The sequence below is a fragment of the Sinocyclocheilus rhinocerous genome, unplaced genomic scaffold (genome assembly GCF_001515625.1).
Source record: "Sinocyclocheilus rhinocerous isolate Xijiao unplaced genomic scaffold, SAMN03320098_v1.1 scaffold1948, whole genome shotgun sequence".
NCBI classification, from domain to species: Eukaryota; Metazoa; Chordata; class Actinopteri; order Cypriniformes; family Cyprinidae; genus Sinocyclocheilus; species Sinocyclocheilus rhinocerous.
The window spans coordinates 256,795-269,823 of record NW_015644094.1 but is presented as its reverse complement, the minus strand read 5'-3'; the positions used below and the strand labels follow the sequence as shown (position 1 = coordinate 269,823).

Here is a 13,029-nt window from a genome sequence, read left to right as displayed (position 1 = left end):
ACGTCACGAATTTGTGGAGGTTTATTCCTTTTCACTGCGTCTCATATGCTTTTAAATGCAATCTGAGCGAATGGCGCTTCGGCTCTTTTGATTATCGAAAAGTGCTGTGATTGGTTAGCTGGGCCAGTGTGTGTTGTGATTGGCAGCAGTTGGCACCTTGTCGGGAAATGTCATGCCCCTTACCATAGGGGCGAGCTTCAGTGTAAATATTGCGTCAAAATCAAATCAATTTGAGCGCGATTTAAACCCAGATGATTATAACCACTCTAAGTTCGTCTGGCTTGTGAAAGCTAGCGTGTCTCCGACACAGTGATAACACTCGTTGCCTTCTCTAGTGCAGCTCAACCAGGTCTCGTCCCATTCGTCGGTATTTGTGATATCACAAATCCCGGAAAATATGCGTTGTAGTCCAAACGAGTCGTTCGTTGTAGTTTTTGAAAAGTGATTTCTGTTAAATAAAATATCTCCTTTTGAAGTGGACTTTGAACTTTGTAACTTTGCAGATCTTTTTTATGCTCAAACAGCAACATTACAGACTAACTAAAGTTGAAAAAGTGAAAAGCATAATACTCCTTTAAGTTAATATTACTATTATATTTAATTGATTGTACTTTAGGTAAGGAAGTGTTACATGGTGATTAATTTGATTTTATTTCTTTTGACAGAGACTCCACCTTCTTATGAAGATAGTTGCAATATATAGGATGTTTCCCAACCATATGAAGAAGGGAGAAAAACACTGAAACTATTCATAACACTCCTGTGACTTTATAATAAATGCAGACCTCAAGCACTTTTGAACCAAATGTGTAATTATACAAATTCTGTATTCTTACGAGGTCTGTGCTCTCAAGAATGTTTTTGTTTAACCTATTTAACCTAAGAGGTCAGCTGATTCAAAACTTCAGATTTGGTTTGGCAGCTATTATGCCAAACAGTTGGAAAATGCTTTTCATTTTCGTCTTTGCAGATGATCTGTAAAATAGATCTGCCTCTTGCAAGGCTATTTTACCACTTGTTTTTAGGAGTTTTATCAGGAGTTTTATTTTTAGGAAGAGTATTAAGTAATCTTTTACTAGACTATCCCTTGTTTTGTACATTTGTGCTTGCAATCACTCAACCCCCAGGGTCAATTTTTTTAGCATGTGTATGCTTTGTTTTTATGTTCCTGATAAACTAAGGAAGAATCCAGTTTGATTTAAATTGTAATTTTATATGCACATATCCTCAAGTCATTATACAAGACTGCTGAATATATAGTTTTGTGGTATTTAATAATTAGTTTCTCACTTTAATGATTAATTTCTGCCTTTGTTAGTATTGCACACTACTTGCATATTAAAAACGTTGTTTTTTGTTTGTTTTGTATTTGAACAGTGATTTACATTTATATTTAGTGTACAGATTAATAAAATTTTTAAACTGAAAAACATCTTGCATTTTGTACTGTTAAACAGAATGGAAATTAATCATTGGCATTGCTTGTGACTTTGATATGGATCTTTGATCTATTTACAGTATTTCTTACTTGTTTGGCGAAGATCTTCACCTACCTTGGGCGAAGATCCATTAAAGCAACTGGACGGTAGAGCTTGCTTAAAAGCATCAATAGTGGCCTTAACTCAAGCTGTATGTGTACCATAATGTAGCAAGTGTGAAAGGAGAAATTATAGAGTTTAACCTTTAAGTGCCAGTTGCTGCATATTGGAAAATGTGCAACTAAGACTGCAAATTATATAATGACTTTCAGGGTGGTCAGCAATTTCAAAGGAATTTCTGTAGGTACAGTTATTCTTTGGGGCTCAATGTGTTGAAATTCCCCGATAATGTCTTATTTAATTTTATTGTGATATACATGTGATATACGTGATGCTTACGCTTATGTTTTGTACAAAGAAGGTAAAAAACAAAAAGTGTTTGAATGGCATATACAGGTGCATCTCAATAAATTAGAATGTCGGGCCAGCAAACTCACCAGACCTGAACCGCATAGAGAATCTATGGGGTATTGTCAAGAGGAAAATGAGAAACAAGAGACCAAAATATGCAGATGAGCTGAAGGCCACTGTCAAAGAAACCTGGGCTTCCATACCACCTCAGTAGTGCCACAAACTGATCACCTCCATGCCACGGCGAATTGAGGCAGTAATTAAAGCAAGAGGAGCCCCTACCAAGTATTGAGTAAATGAACATACTTTCCAGAAGGCCAATAATTCACTAAAAATGTTTTTTTTATTGGTCTTATGGAGTATTCTAATTTGTTGAGATAGTGAGTTGGTGGGTTTTTGTTAAATGTGAGCCAAAATCATCACAATTAAAAGAACCAAAGACTTAAACTACTTCAGTCTGTGTGCATTGAATTTATTTAATACACAAGTTTCACAATTTGAGTTGAATTACTGAAACAAATGAACTTTTCCACGACATTCTAATTTATTGAGATGCACCTGTAGTGACCTCCTCATTTAGGCTAATGTCTTTTCTTACTAAAATGTTGTTAGCCATTGAAACATGCATCTTGTAATATGTAGACTGAAATTAGTTAAGTGAATTTTGTACTAGCCACAAGAATTCATTAGACATCTTTTGATGTGGGACTTTTGTTTCGCAGTCTTTGTGGGCCTGAGGTCTACACACTTTACTTAGCAACCAAACCCAGACTTAACCCTCTGTTCATTTGGGAGTCACACTTGTGTTGTTCGTGGTCAAAAGTGACCGGACACCTGAAATTTAACCTTTTTTTATTTTCAGGTTTTATACATTTTTGTTCAATAATATTTTTTCTTTTGTATTTTGAGAGAATTTCATGGTACTAATTAATATTTATGCAATAATTATGATACTTTTTTCCCCCATTGAAAATAATAAAAAAAAATTCTAATATTTTTCTATTACTTTTCAATTATGGCAGTATTTCATGTTAAAATAGAGACAATGCCTTTAAAATCCTTTTTTTTAGATGGATTAGTGCCAACTGGTGGGAGTAAAATAAGAAAAACATCTGCAATTCCATGTTTTAGCCCATAGATGCCCATATAGCTCTATATAAAAGGCCTATACATTCTCTAATTGTTTTTAGACATAAATAGGACATACTTTCCAGAAGGCCAACAATTCACCAAAAATGTTTTTTTTATTGTCTTATGAAGTATTCTAATTTGTTGAGATAGTGAATTGGTGGGGTTTTGTTAAATGTGAGACAAAATCATCACAATTAAAAGAACCAAAGACTTAAACTACTTCAGTCTGTGTGCATTGAATTTATTTAATACACAAGTTTCACAATTTGAGTTGAATTACTGAAACAAATGAACTTTTCCACGACATTCTAATTTATTGAGATGCACCTGTAGTGACCTCCTCATTTAGGCTAATGTCTTTTCTTACTAAAATGTTGTTAGCCATTGAAACATGCATCTTGTAATATGTAGACTGAAATTAGTTAAGTGAATTTTGTACTAGCCACAAGAATTCATTAGACATCTTTTGATGTGGGACTTTTGTTTCGCAGTCTTTGTGGGCCTGAGGTCTACACACTTTACTTAGCAACCAAACCCAGACTTAACCCTCTGTTCATTTGGGAGTCACACTTGTGTTGTTCGTGGTCAAAAGTGACCGGACACCTGAAATTTAACCTTTTTTTATTTTCAGGTTTTATACATTTTTGTTCAATAATATTTTTTCTTTTGTATTTTGAGAGAATTTCATGGTACTAATTAATATTTATGCAATAATTATGATACTTTTTTTCCCCATTGAAAATAATACAATTTTTTTCTAATATTTTTCTATTACTTTTCAATTATGGCAGTATTTCATGTTAAAATAGAGACAATGCCTTTAAAATCCCATTTTTGAAGGCAGATTAGTTCCATCTGGTGGGAGTAAAAAAAAAAACGTATGCAATTCCATGGTTTAGCCACTAGATTCCTATACTGTATAGCTCTATATAAAAGGCTTGTACATTCTCTAGTTGTTTTTAGATGTAAATGTTTTTGTTTGTTTGTTGTGGATTTGGTTTTATATTAAGACATTCACAAAGACAACTTTTTGTAAAGGTTTAGATGTGTGTGTGTGTAATGTTGGTTTGAAATGTCAGTTTTTGCATTTTACTTGAGTCAAACATGAACACAAAGAAAGACATTTTATTACACAACATCAAAGTTCAGCAAAAATGTAACCTAAATGAACAGGAATACTTTATCAGAGGTTAAGCAATCTGATTTCAACCTCTTATTTGAGTCTTCTGGCTCAATTTTCCCATATTGTTACAGCCACACCAGTTCATTTGTGTGTATAATAGTGTATTGTGTGTGTGTGTGTGTGTCTTTTTTGTACTCTTTAAGTTTTAGAGTGTCACCCCTTTGCTTGGTGTCTGTTTTTACTGCATTGTGGCTAAATTATTTATTTTATTTCACGCATTTGCAATTCTAATATTTTTCTATTACTTTTCAATTATGGCAGTATTTCATGTTAAAATAGAGACAATGCCTTTAAAATCCCATTTTTGAAGGCAGATTAGTTCCATCTGGTGGGAGTAAAAAAAAAAACGTATGCAATTCCATGGTTTAGCCACTAGATTCCTATACTGTATAGCTCTATATAAAAGGCTTGTACATTCTCTAGTTGTTTTTAGATGTAAATGTTTTTGTTTGTTTGTTGTGGATTTGGTTTTATATTAAGACATTCACAAAGACAACTTTTTGTAAAGGTTTAGATGTGTGTGTGTGTAATGTTGGTTTGAAATGTCAGTTTTTGCATTAATTTTACTAGAGTCAAACATGAACACAAAGAAAGACATTTTATTACACAACATCAAAGTTCAGCAAAAATGTAACCTAAATGAACAGGAATACTTTATCAGAGGTTAAGCAATCTGATTTCAACCTCTTATTTGAGTCTTCTGGCTCAATTTTCCCATATTGTTACAGCCACACCAGTTCATTTGTGTGTATAATAGTGTATTGTGTGTGTGTGTGTGTGTCTTTTTTGTACTCTTTAAGTTTTAGAGTGTCACCCCTTTGCTTGGTGTCTGTTTTTACTGCATTGTGGCTAAATTATTTATTTTATTTCACGCATTTGCAAAAACGTGCTTTGTGTTACAGTCACACACTAGTTCATATCTGTATGTCTGGGGTGGGTGGAATGCGTCTGTTTTGCACTCTTGATATTTTAAGAGTGTCACCCCTTCATTGCTGTGCACTTTGTTTCTGCATCGTGAATGATTTGTAGATTGTACACACAAAAATTCTCTGCATTTTTGCGTATTTCCCATTCATTTCCAATGGCGGTCATTTTAGACCGCGAACAACACAAGTGTGACTATTTTTTTTAGCAACTTGCATAAAAGTAATCGAGTTTCATATCATTCCGATGAAGTAGTGACTTTAAAAATTTCTAAACAACACCAGAGTGTTAAAGTAAACTCTCCCTTACCATTAGAGGGCGCGGTGTGGTCACATGACAGTCGCAGGGCGCATGCAGCAGGGAAGTGAAGAGAGGAAGACAAGCCTCTAAACTTTTGGAATTGAACGGAGTTATTTTACAAAAATGCAAACCATCATAAGTTAACGGGTAAGTATGTGCAAAGCAGTCGTTTTTGTGGATAAATGTCCCACGCCGAATGTAGTTTATAGATACATGCTTCGTGTAGATTTGTTGTGGCTGGTGTCATGCGCGTCTGTTAGCTACTGTACATTGTTTCATGTTGTTCATTGTAATTCCGCCCACAATGAGCGCGCTGCGTCTGACATAAAATAAACATTAACAAATGTTGTTATATACCCTCAGTTAATGAGACACAGGAAATCACAAGCCTAATAGGCTATCATGCTTTTTCAGCAATGCAAAGAAAGTAACGCTTTAGCGTTTTGCAGAGCCGAAGAGCGATTTGTTGGCCGTGTCTCAAAATCTAGTGTGATGCTGATGCCCAATCAGACAGCATTTGATGGCCAAAATGTTTTAAGTAGACAGCTTACTAGATTTTGAAACGCAGCACTTCAGAACTCGATATATACATTATTTTGCACCCATCAATACCAATAAATACACATAAAAAAACGGATAATATCTTGAATAGATTTAATTGCTTTATTTCTGTCATTTTACAAAATAATAATAAATATAACCATTAGGCTCCAACCATACAATTTGCATTATGACTATATATCATTGTTTATATATTAATTGGTCTCACACTTTTGTTTTTATACTAAATAACTGATGATTATAAAACATGCAAATATTGATCAGACCAATTATTGTTCTATTTCAAATTATAACACTGTAAATTCTCACAGAGGAAGGAACTTGGAGGTCTTCTTGGATTGCTCCAGGTTCCCCCTGCCATGGCCAAGTCCAAGAAAGGTGAGTTCGTTGATTTCAAGGTTATTCATAATGGCATTCCAGTCACTGCAAGTTCAGGTCAGTTAATGCATCCCATATCAAAAAAGCATCTGGTATTCTTCTTTTTCAGATTTGATTCCCGTATCAAGTGTGAAATGCACATTGTTTACATACCTTAGATTTTTCATATTTTATCATGCTGTGCTTGTAGGTATGGACAGCCCTGCGGACCCTCCAAGAAGAGGCAGGAAGCCCAAATCCCTTGGTGCTGCTCCAAAAGTTGGTAAACAACAGAGTGCTCTAGGCAGCACGAAGAGCACAGGGACTGGCTTTCAGCTACTCTCTGGCCAGACATCCCTCAAGCTACCAGCTGAAAACATCATCTCAGGAAACCATGGCTCTATCCACGAAGATGAACAAGATGCTCCAGAAACACAGAGTTCTGAGTCTGGTAATGCTGCCAAGAGCATCACCACTTTGTCCTTACCTGCAGCCAGACAGGAAGGGGATGCCCAGAGAGGGCCGGAGGAGTTTAAAGCTGTGAATCCTGCTCCACCACGTTTGGCTTGGAAAACCATAGTTAGACCCGCACCAGCTCCATCTGCTCTGAAGGTAGCCTGCTGTTTGCTTATGTACTTTCTAGTTCATAGTAATTAGTTATGGGTATTTATTTATTGTCACCCAAAATTGTGGGGGGGACTAACAGACATTTATACACATTATCTTACATATGCTCTACCGTTCAGAAATTTTGGGTCAGAAAGATTTTTCAAATGTTTTTTTTATATAGTTTTTTTAAAATAGTTTTATAATATTTTTTTTATGTTCACCAAGGCTACATTTATTTCATGAAAATAATGTTTTTCATGTTTCCTATTTTTATATATTTTTAAAATGTAATTTATTTCTGTGAAGGCAAAGCTGAATTTCCAGCATCATTAATCCAGTCTTCAGACATGGAGGCTGATGACTCGCTGGAACCTCCACTGTGCAGCTGTCGCATGGAGGCACCGAAGAACCAGGATGTAGTAACTCTTGCTGAGGGCAAGTGCATGGCTGTAGAGAGTGTTGATGGAAAGGTAAAACATGCTTCATGTTTCAAAACATCTGTCTGTGAAAGGATAACAAAATTAAATCATTAATACATTCACACCACTGCAACAGTCATTTTTTGGGTGCTAAGTACAGTTACATTCACACAATAACTGTAGTGTATGCTTTTGATGTGTGATGAGTGAATGGTGAATCAGTTTGAAGAAAGTGGGTATTAAAGAATATTTTTCTCTCTCTCTAGCTGAGTTTATGTCGGAAGGTGATTCTGAAGCAGGAAATGATGCGTCCCTCTCTGAGGATTCCATTGCTGGTGTTGTGTGAGGATCATCGTGCGGGCATGGTGAAACACCAGAGCTGCCCGGGCTGTGGCTTCTTCTGCAGGGCTGTAAGTAAAACATACACTAGCATTTAAAAGTTTGGGGTCGGTAAGATTTTTTAATGTTTTTGAAAGTGTGCATTTATTTGATCAAAAATACAGTTAAACAGTAATATTGTGAAGTATTATTACAATTTAAAATAACAGTTTTTTATTTAAATATATTTTACATTTTTATTTATATTACTGTGATTGCAGCCATTACTCAAAAACAACAACTTTTGGTGGTGGTGTTTGAAGTGTTTTTTTGTTTTGTTTTTTTTGAGAAGTATCGCAAAAATAAGAATGTATACACACTCATAAATAATTAATTTTTATTCTAACAAACAAATACATTAGGGACAAAGTTTTTGAGTTGGCCTTGGGATGCCATTGTAGAAATGTGCTATTATCAGATTTTACCAGCTATTAGCAGTCAGTCATTATTAATAAGCGTTTTGTGAGGTCCATGTAGAATTAAACAGATATTCTTAGGTCTCATGTGAGTGTGCTTGATTTTAAAGCGGTGGTTGATTGATTTAACATTTTTACTGTGTAATGTTGCTGTTAGACCATAAACAACATCTGCAAAGTTACAACGCTCAAAGTTCAATGCAAAGGGAGATATTTTCTTTTTAAGAAATTGCTGTTTAAGGACTACAAAAAAGGCTCGTAGGGACTACAACGAGCTTCTTCCTGGGTTTGTGACTTCACTAACCCTGATGTTTACATAAACCCTGCCCCCAGGAACATGCAACTACCCATAGTGGGTAGTTGGGGGGCGTGACTTTTCCGGACAATGTGCACTAGGCGGTTAGCAAATCACAACACACTGGGCCAGCTAACCAATCTGAGCCCATTGTGTATTTCATAGGAACTCAACAGACCGTTTTGACAAGAACGGAAACAGTGGTGTAGAATAAAGGTAAAATATAGGGATGCACGGTATTGGATTTTTGCCGAAATCCGATATGCTGATAATTTTCAACTCATTTTGGCCGATAGCCGATGCCGATACCGATATATAATTATTTTTAATTTTGGTTAGTTTTTAAAAAGAACTTATTTGTTAGAATTAAATGAACAATAATAAAGTTCTTTTATAATTACAGTACATTGAAGATTTGAAAATAACTATAAATAAACTATATATTAATCACTGCCGCCGCTGCACGTGCTATTACTGTTTACTCTATCACACACGAATGCTTCATTCTGTACGTGCATTCACAGATTAAATGCAGCGATCCAAAACAGTGAATCCAATCACCATTCAGGCAAAACATTGCTTCAAGAATGAGCCACAATGCTGACCTGATCTGATTGCTAGCACACCCTGAGCACATGTGAGGTAATGTATTCCTCTTATGGGCAAGACATATCGTCATAATTTTTCATATAGGGCCGATGCCGATATTTATATTTAAAGCCATTATCGGCCGATTCCGATAATATCGTGCATCCCTAGTAAAATATGTGAAAATAATGAATTTTTTTAAAAAAACGAAGCTGATCAACCACTACTTTAAACATTTTTTAAGTGCTGACAAAAAGTTGCATCTTTAATAGTTCAACTATGGAGTTTAAACCCTGATACATTGAAATTACAAAACTAATATTATAGCGGTGTGTCTAATCCAGGGGACGTTTATGGAATGTCAGCCAGATGGGAACATCTCTCACCGCTTTCACCGGAGCTGTGCCTCTCTGATCAGAGGTCAGGTCTACTGCCCCCACTGCGGCGAGGAGGCTAGTCATGCTAAGGAGGTCACGATCCCCAAACCTGACTGTGTTATTGCAGTGCCAACAGCTGCTGTGCCAGCGCACAAAAGAGACACCGCCTTAATGGAGTAAGTTTAGGTCATCCTGTGTTTGAAAATGTTTATCTCTACCTGTTCACATATAATTTTGTGATGTTGTGATGTGTTTGCGCACCCTGGTTATGTTGTTATATATCCGTTGTGATTTTGTCTCACAGCAGGGCTAAAGTAGACTCTGTAACTGTTGGGGGAGCAATAGACCCTGCTAAAGAATCACTGGAAAGCGTTTTAAATGCACTCGAGGATGGGAAGTAAGGATCTGTGTCTGCATCAGTCCTATCTTAGTCCTGTACATCAGTGATATTCTGATCTTGTATCATTAATTAAATTCATTAGTTTATTTGACTGTTCACCAGTTGTAGATTTGCTTTCTTTGCTTAAAATAAGTATTGAATATTTTTAAAGGTATAAGAAATTCAAGCTGCCCCCAAAGCAGCTTTATTTCTCTGCTAAGAGAGGAGAGCTCCAGAGGATCCTGCATATGCTGGGTATGACCTTTCTCAAAAAAATCTTAAATAAGTCTAAAATAATCTTAATCAGTCTTATATCAAGCTTTATGATTGATAACTGTGATTGTTTTGATGGTAATCAGTGGAAGGTGTGGACCCAAACTTGCGGATGGACAGTGAGAAGAGGAAGACTCCCTTGCATTGTGCTGCTGAGGAGGGACATAAAGAGATCTGCCATATACTAGTGCAGGTACTGCTTATGCTAGTAACACACATTCACATTCAAAAATGATCTGTGTTTCAAAGTATACACTACCATTCAAAAGTTTAGGGTCTGTAAGTTTTTTGTTACTGAAAATGTCTCTTATGCTCAGCATACTGTTTTTTTTATTTTATTAAAATACAGTAAAAACAGATATTGATGCATATTATTACTATTTAAATTTTTTTTAAATTAATGTTTCAAAATGTAATTTATTCCTGTGATGGCAAAGTTGAATTACTTCAGTCTTTAGTGTCACATTTTTCTTCTAATTAGCTAATTTGGTGGTCAAGAAAATTTTTTCAGGTCCTAGTTGTAATAGGACCTGATGCCATTACTTTGTATAACATGGGTATGAACTTAAATTATTTAGTTTCTTTTATTATTTTATTTGATTTTTTTATCTTTTAATTTTTATCTTTTATTATTTTTTTAATATTCCATTTTCCATGATTACATCCAATATAATATGCTCATCCGATATAATGAATGCAAAATTTAAGAATATAAAGGATCTCTTTATCTCACTATAGGCTGGTGCGAACCTGGACATGTGTGATGCGGAGCAGAGAACTCCTCTGATTTATGCCTGTGAGAACAATCATCTAGAAACAGTGAAATACTTGCTGAAAGCTGGTGCTTCTACTGGGCATAAGGTATGATAGCCAGCCTTTTCTGTGTGTCAGCTGTGAAATACAAAATGTTTTGCTACAGTTATCTTATGCTACCCATTGAGTTAATGAGGAATTGAAGTCCCTAAGCCAATGTATGCCACGTGTTCAGTGTGCAAGGTATTTGCATGCTTAAACTCTAGTAATTTATGCCTTCACTTCACAGGATATGAGAGGCTCTACATGTCTTCACTTGGCAGCCAGAGGAGGACACACAGGTGTGCTGCAGTATCTTGTCTCCATGCCATCCATAGACGTCAACTGTAAGGTAACACTGTGCACGAGTTTGTAGAATATATATTTTTCTGTACATGCCATATTTATTTACCCTTAAATGGCTTTTTTTAAGGATGTTATAAGCAGTACTTGACAGCAAAACTACCCATTCTTAGATGCTTTATGGATGCTGGAGTGCTTAGGTGCTGTTATTAAAGGGATTATAATAATTGAATTGAGTTTATGGGTTTGTTCTGGTCAGGATGATGGTGGGTGGGCTCCTCTTACCTGGGCAACTGAGAACATGAATCTAGAGCAGGTGAAGATGCTGATCTCAGTGGGAGCTGATGTCCAAATAAGAGATAAGGTCTGTGACAGAGTATTTCATCTAAATTTTTCAGCTTTTTGATGCACTTCTTTCACCTTGTTTGATGATCTTTGAAATCAGACTGAGCAAACGCATTGCCTGCAGTTAATAGATTTCTGGCGGAGCATGTACACTACCATTCAAAAGATTAATACATTCTTGAATTCGGCAAGAAGGCATTAAATTGATCAAGTGACAGTAAATACATTTACATTGTTACAAAAAATATTTGTCAAATAAATGCTGTTCTCTGAACTTTCTATTCATCAAAGAATCCTGAAAAAGCTCTTTTCAACATTGATAATAAAAATAATTTTTTTCTTGAGCACCAAATCAGCATATTAGAATGATTTCTGAAGGATCATGTGATACTAATCTTATCAACCCCAAACTTTGGAACACTAGATTTGATCATCCAGAGATGAATTTTGCTTGTGGTCTGATATGTTATCTAGGAGGAGAATGTCTGCCTCCACTGGGCAGCGTTCTCTGGCTGTGATGAGATCGCTCAGCTGCTGCTTGACAAGAGATCTGACCTACACGCTGTGAACATCCATGGAGACTCACCTCTCCACATTGCTGTCAGACAGAACCAGCTGGACTGTGTAATGTAAGTGTAGAACAGAAAGAGTATACCTAGTTAACTGGGAGCAAGACCTTTTAAATGGTATTCAAGTCAGATTCCGCTGTAAAGCATCTCTAAAATACAATAGTGTTATTATTATTTATCTTAAGGCAGTTCAGTTCAGTGTTGCTTCAGTTCAGACCAATAACAGTGTGAAGTTTATTAATTTGAATTGAGTTCAGTTAAACTATTTGCAGTTCTACATAAGGCATCCTGAATTAATCCATGGATTCCTAAACTTTCAAATAGATAAAATGTATCAGATAAAGAAAAGTGTTTATCAATTAATTCAGTATTAGCTTTCCTCCAATTCACAATCCACCTCCTGTAGTTCCCTCACTAATGAACCCCAATTTGGAGTCCCTCAATTAATCTAATGTTTTTATCATCCGAGAATAGACAAAGGTTTACGGTTGAAACTGTCATTTGTAAAAGGACTAATCTGAAGCTTTGGCTGTTTTCTAGGCTGTTTCTGTCGCGAGGAGCAGATGTTAATCTGAAGAATAAGGATGGCGAGACTCCTTTGGACTGCTGTAGTATAAATTCCAAGATGTGGACAATCCTGAACACCAATAAGAAGCTGACAGATGCTCGGAGAGGCAGAGACAGCCTAAGTGAAAGACTCATCTGCAGGTAATGCAAGAATACTAGGCTCAAATCTTTCTGTTTTGCAGGGTAATATCTAGGGATGGGTATCGTTAAGGTTTTAACGGTATTACTACTCTTACCGATACTGCTTATCGATTCGGTACTTTAACGGTATTCTTATCAGTACTTTTTGTTTTTATATATATATATATATAAAAATATAAAGCAATGTTAATTCAGCTCTTAATTTGTCATATATATATATATATATATATATA

At 35.7% G+C, this 13,029-nt stretch overlaps 2 protein-coding genes across 2 annotated transcripts in view; both read left to right on the top strand.

The window, feature by feature from the left end:
* The window catches only part of LOC107757967 (arrestin domain-containing protein 1-like), a 9,220-nt gene extending 7,882 nt beyond the window's left edge, over nt 1–1,338 (top strand). Inside the window, exon 8 of the mRNA XM_016575575.1 lies at nt 666–1,338. Coding sequence (XP_016431061.1) covers nt 666–703 — 38 coding nt within the window. The 3' untranslated portion in view covers nt 704–1,338. The remainder of the gene's footprint in view (nt 1–665) is intronic.
* A 4,120-nt stretch (nt 1,339–5,458) lies between these two features.
* Nucleotides 5,459–13,029, top strand: part of LOC107757960 (histone-lysine N-methyltransferase EHMT1-like) — an 11,425-nt gene continuing 3,854 nt past the window's right edge. Inside the window, exons 1-14 of the mRNA XM_016575572.1 lie at nt 5,459–5,574; nt 6,300–6,366; nt 6,557–6,957; nt 7,293–7,424; nt 7,640–7,783; nt 9,395–9,603; nt 9,732–9,824; nt 9,979–10,061; nt 10,166–10,272; nt 10,818–10,940; nt 11,122–11,223; nt 11,434–11,538; nt 11,994–12,148; nt 12,629–12,796. Coding sequence (XP_016431058.1) covers nt 6,348–6,366; nt 6,557–6,957; nt 7,293–7,424; nt 7,640–7,783; nt 9,395–9,603; nt 9,732–9,824; nt 9,979–10,061; nt 10,166–10,272; nt 10,818–10,940; nt 11,122–11,223; nt 11,434–11,538; nt 11,994–12,148; nt 12,629–12,796 — 1,841 coding nt within the window. The 5' untranslated portion in view covers nt 5,459–5,574; nt 6,300–6,347. The remainder of the gene's footprint in view (nt 5,575–6,299; nt 6,367–6,556; nt 6,958–7,292; nt 7,425–7,639; nt 7,784–9,394; nt 9,604–9,731; nt 9,825–9,978; nt 10,062–10,165; nt 10,273–10,817; nt 10,941–11,121; nt 11,224–11,433; nt 11,539–11,993; nt 12,149–12,628; nt 12,797–13,029) is intronic.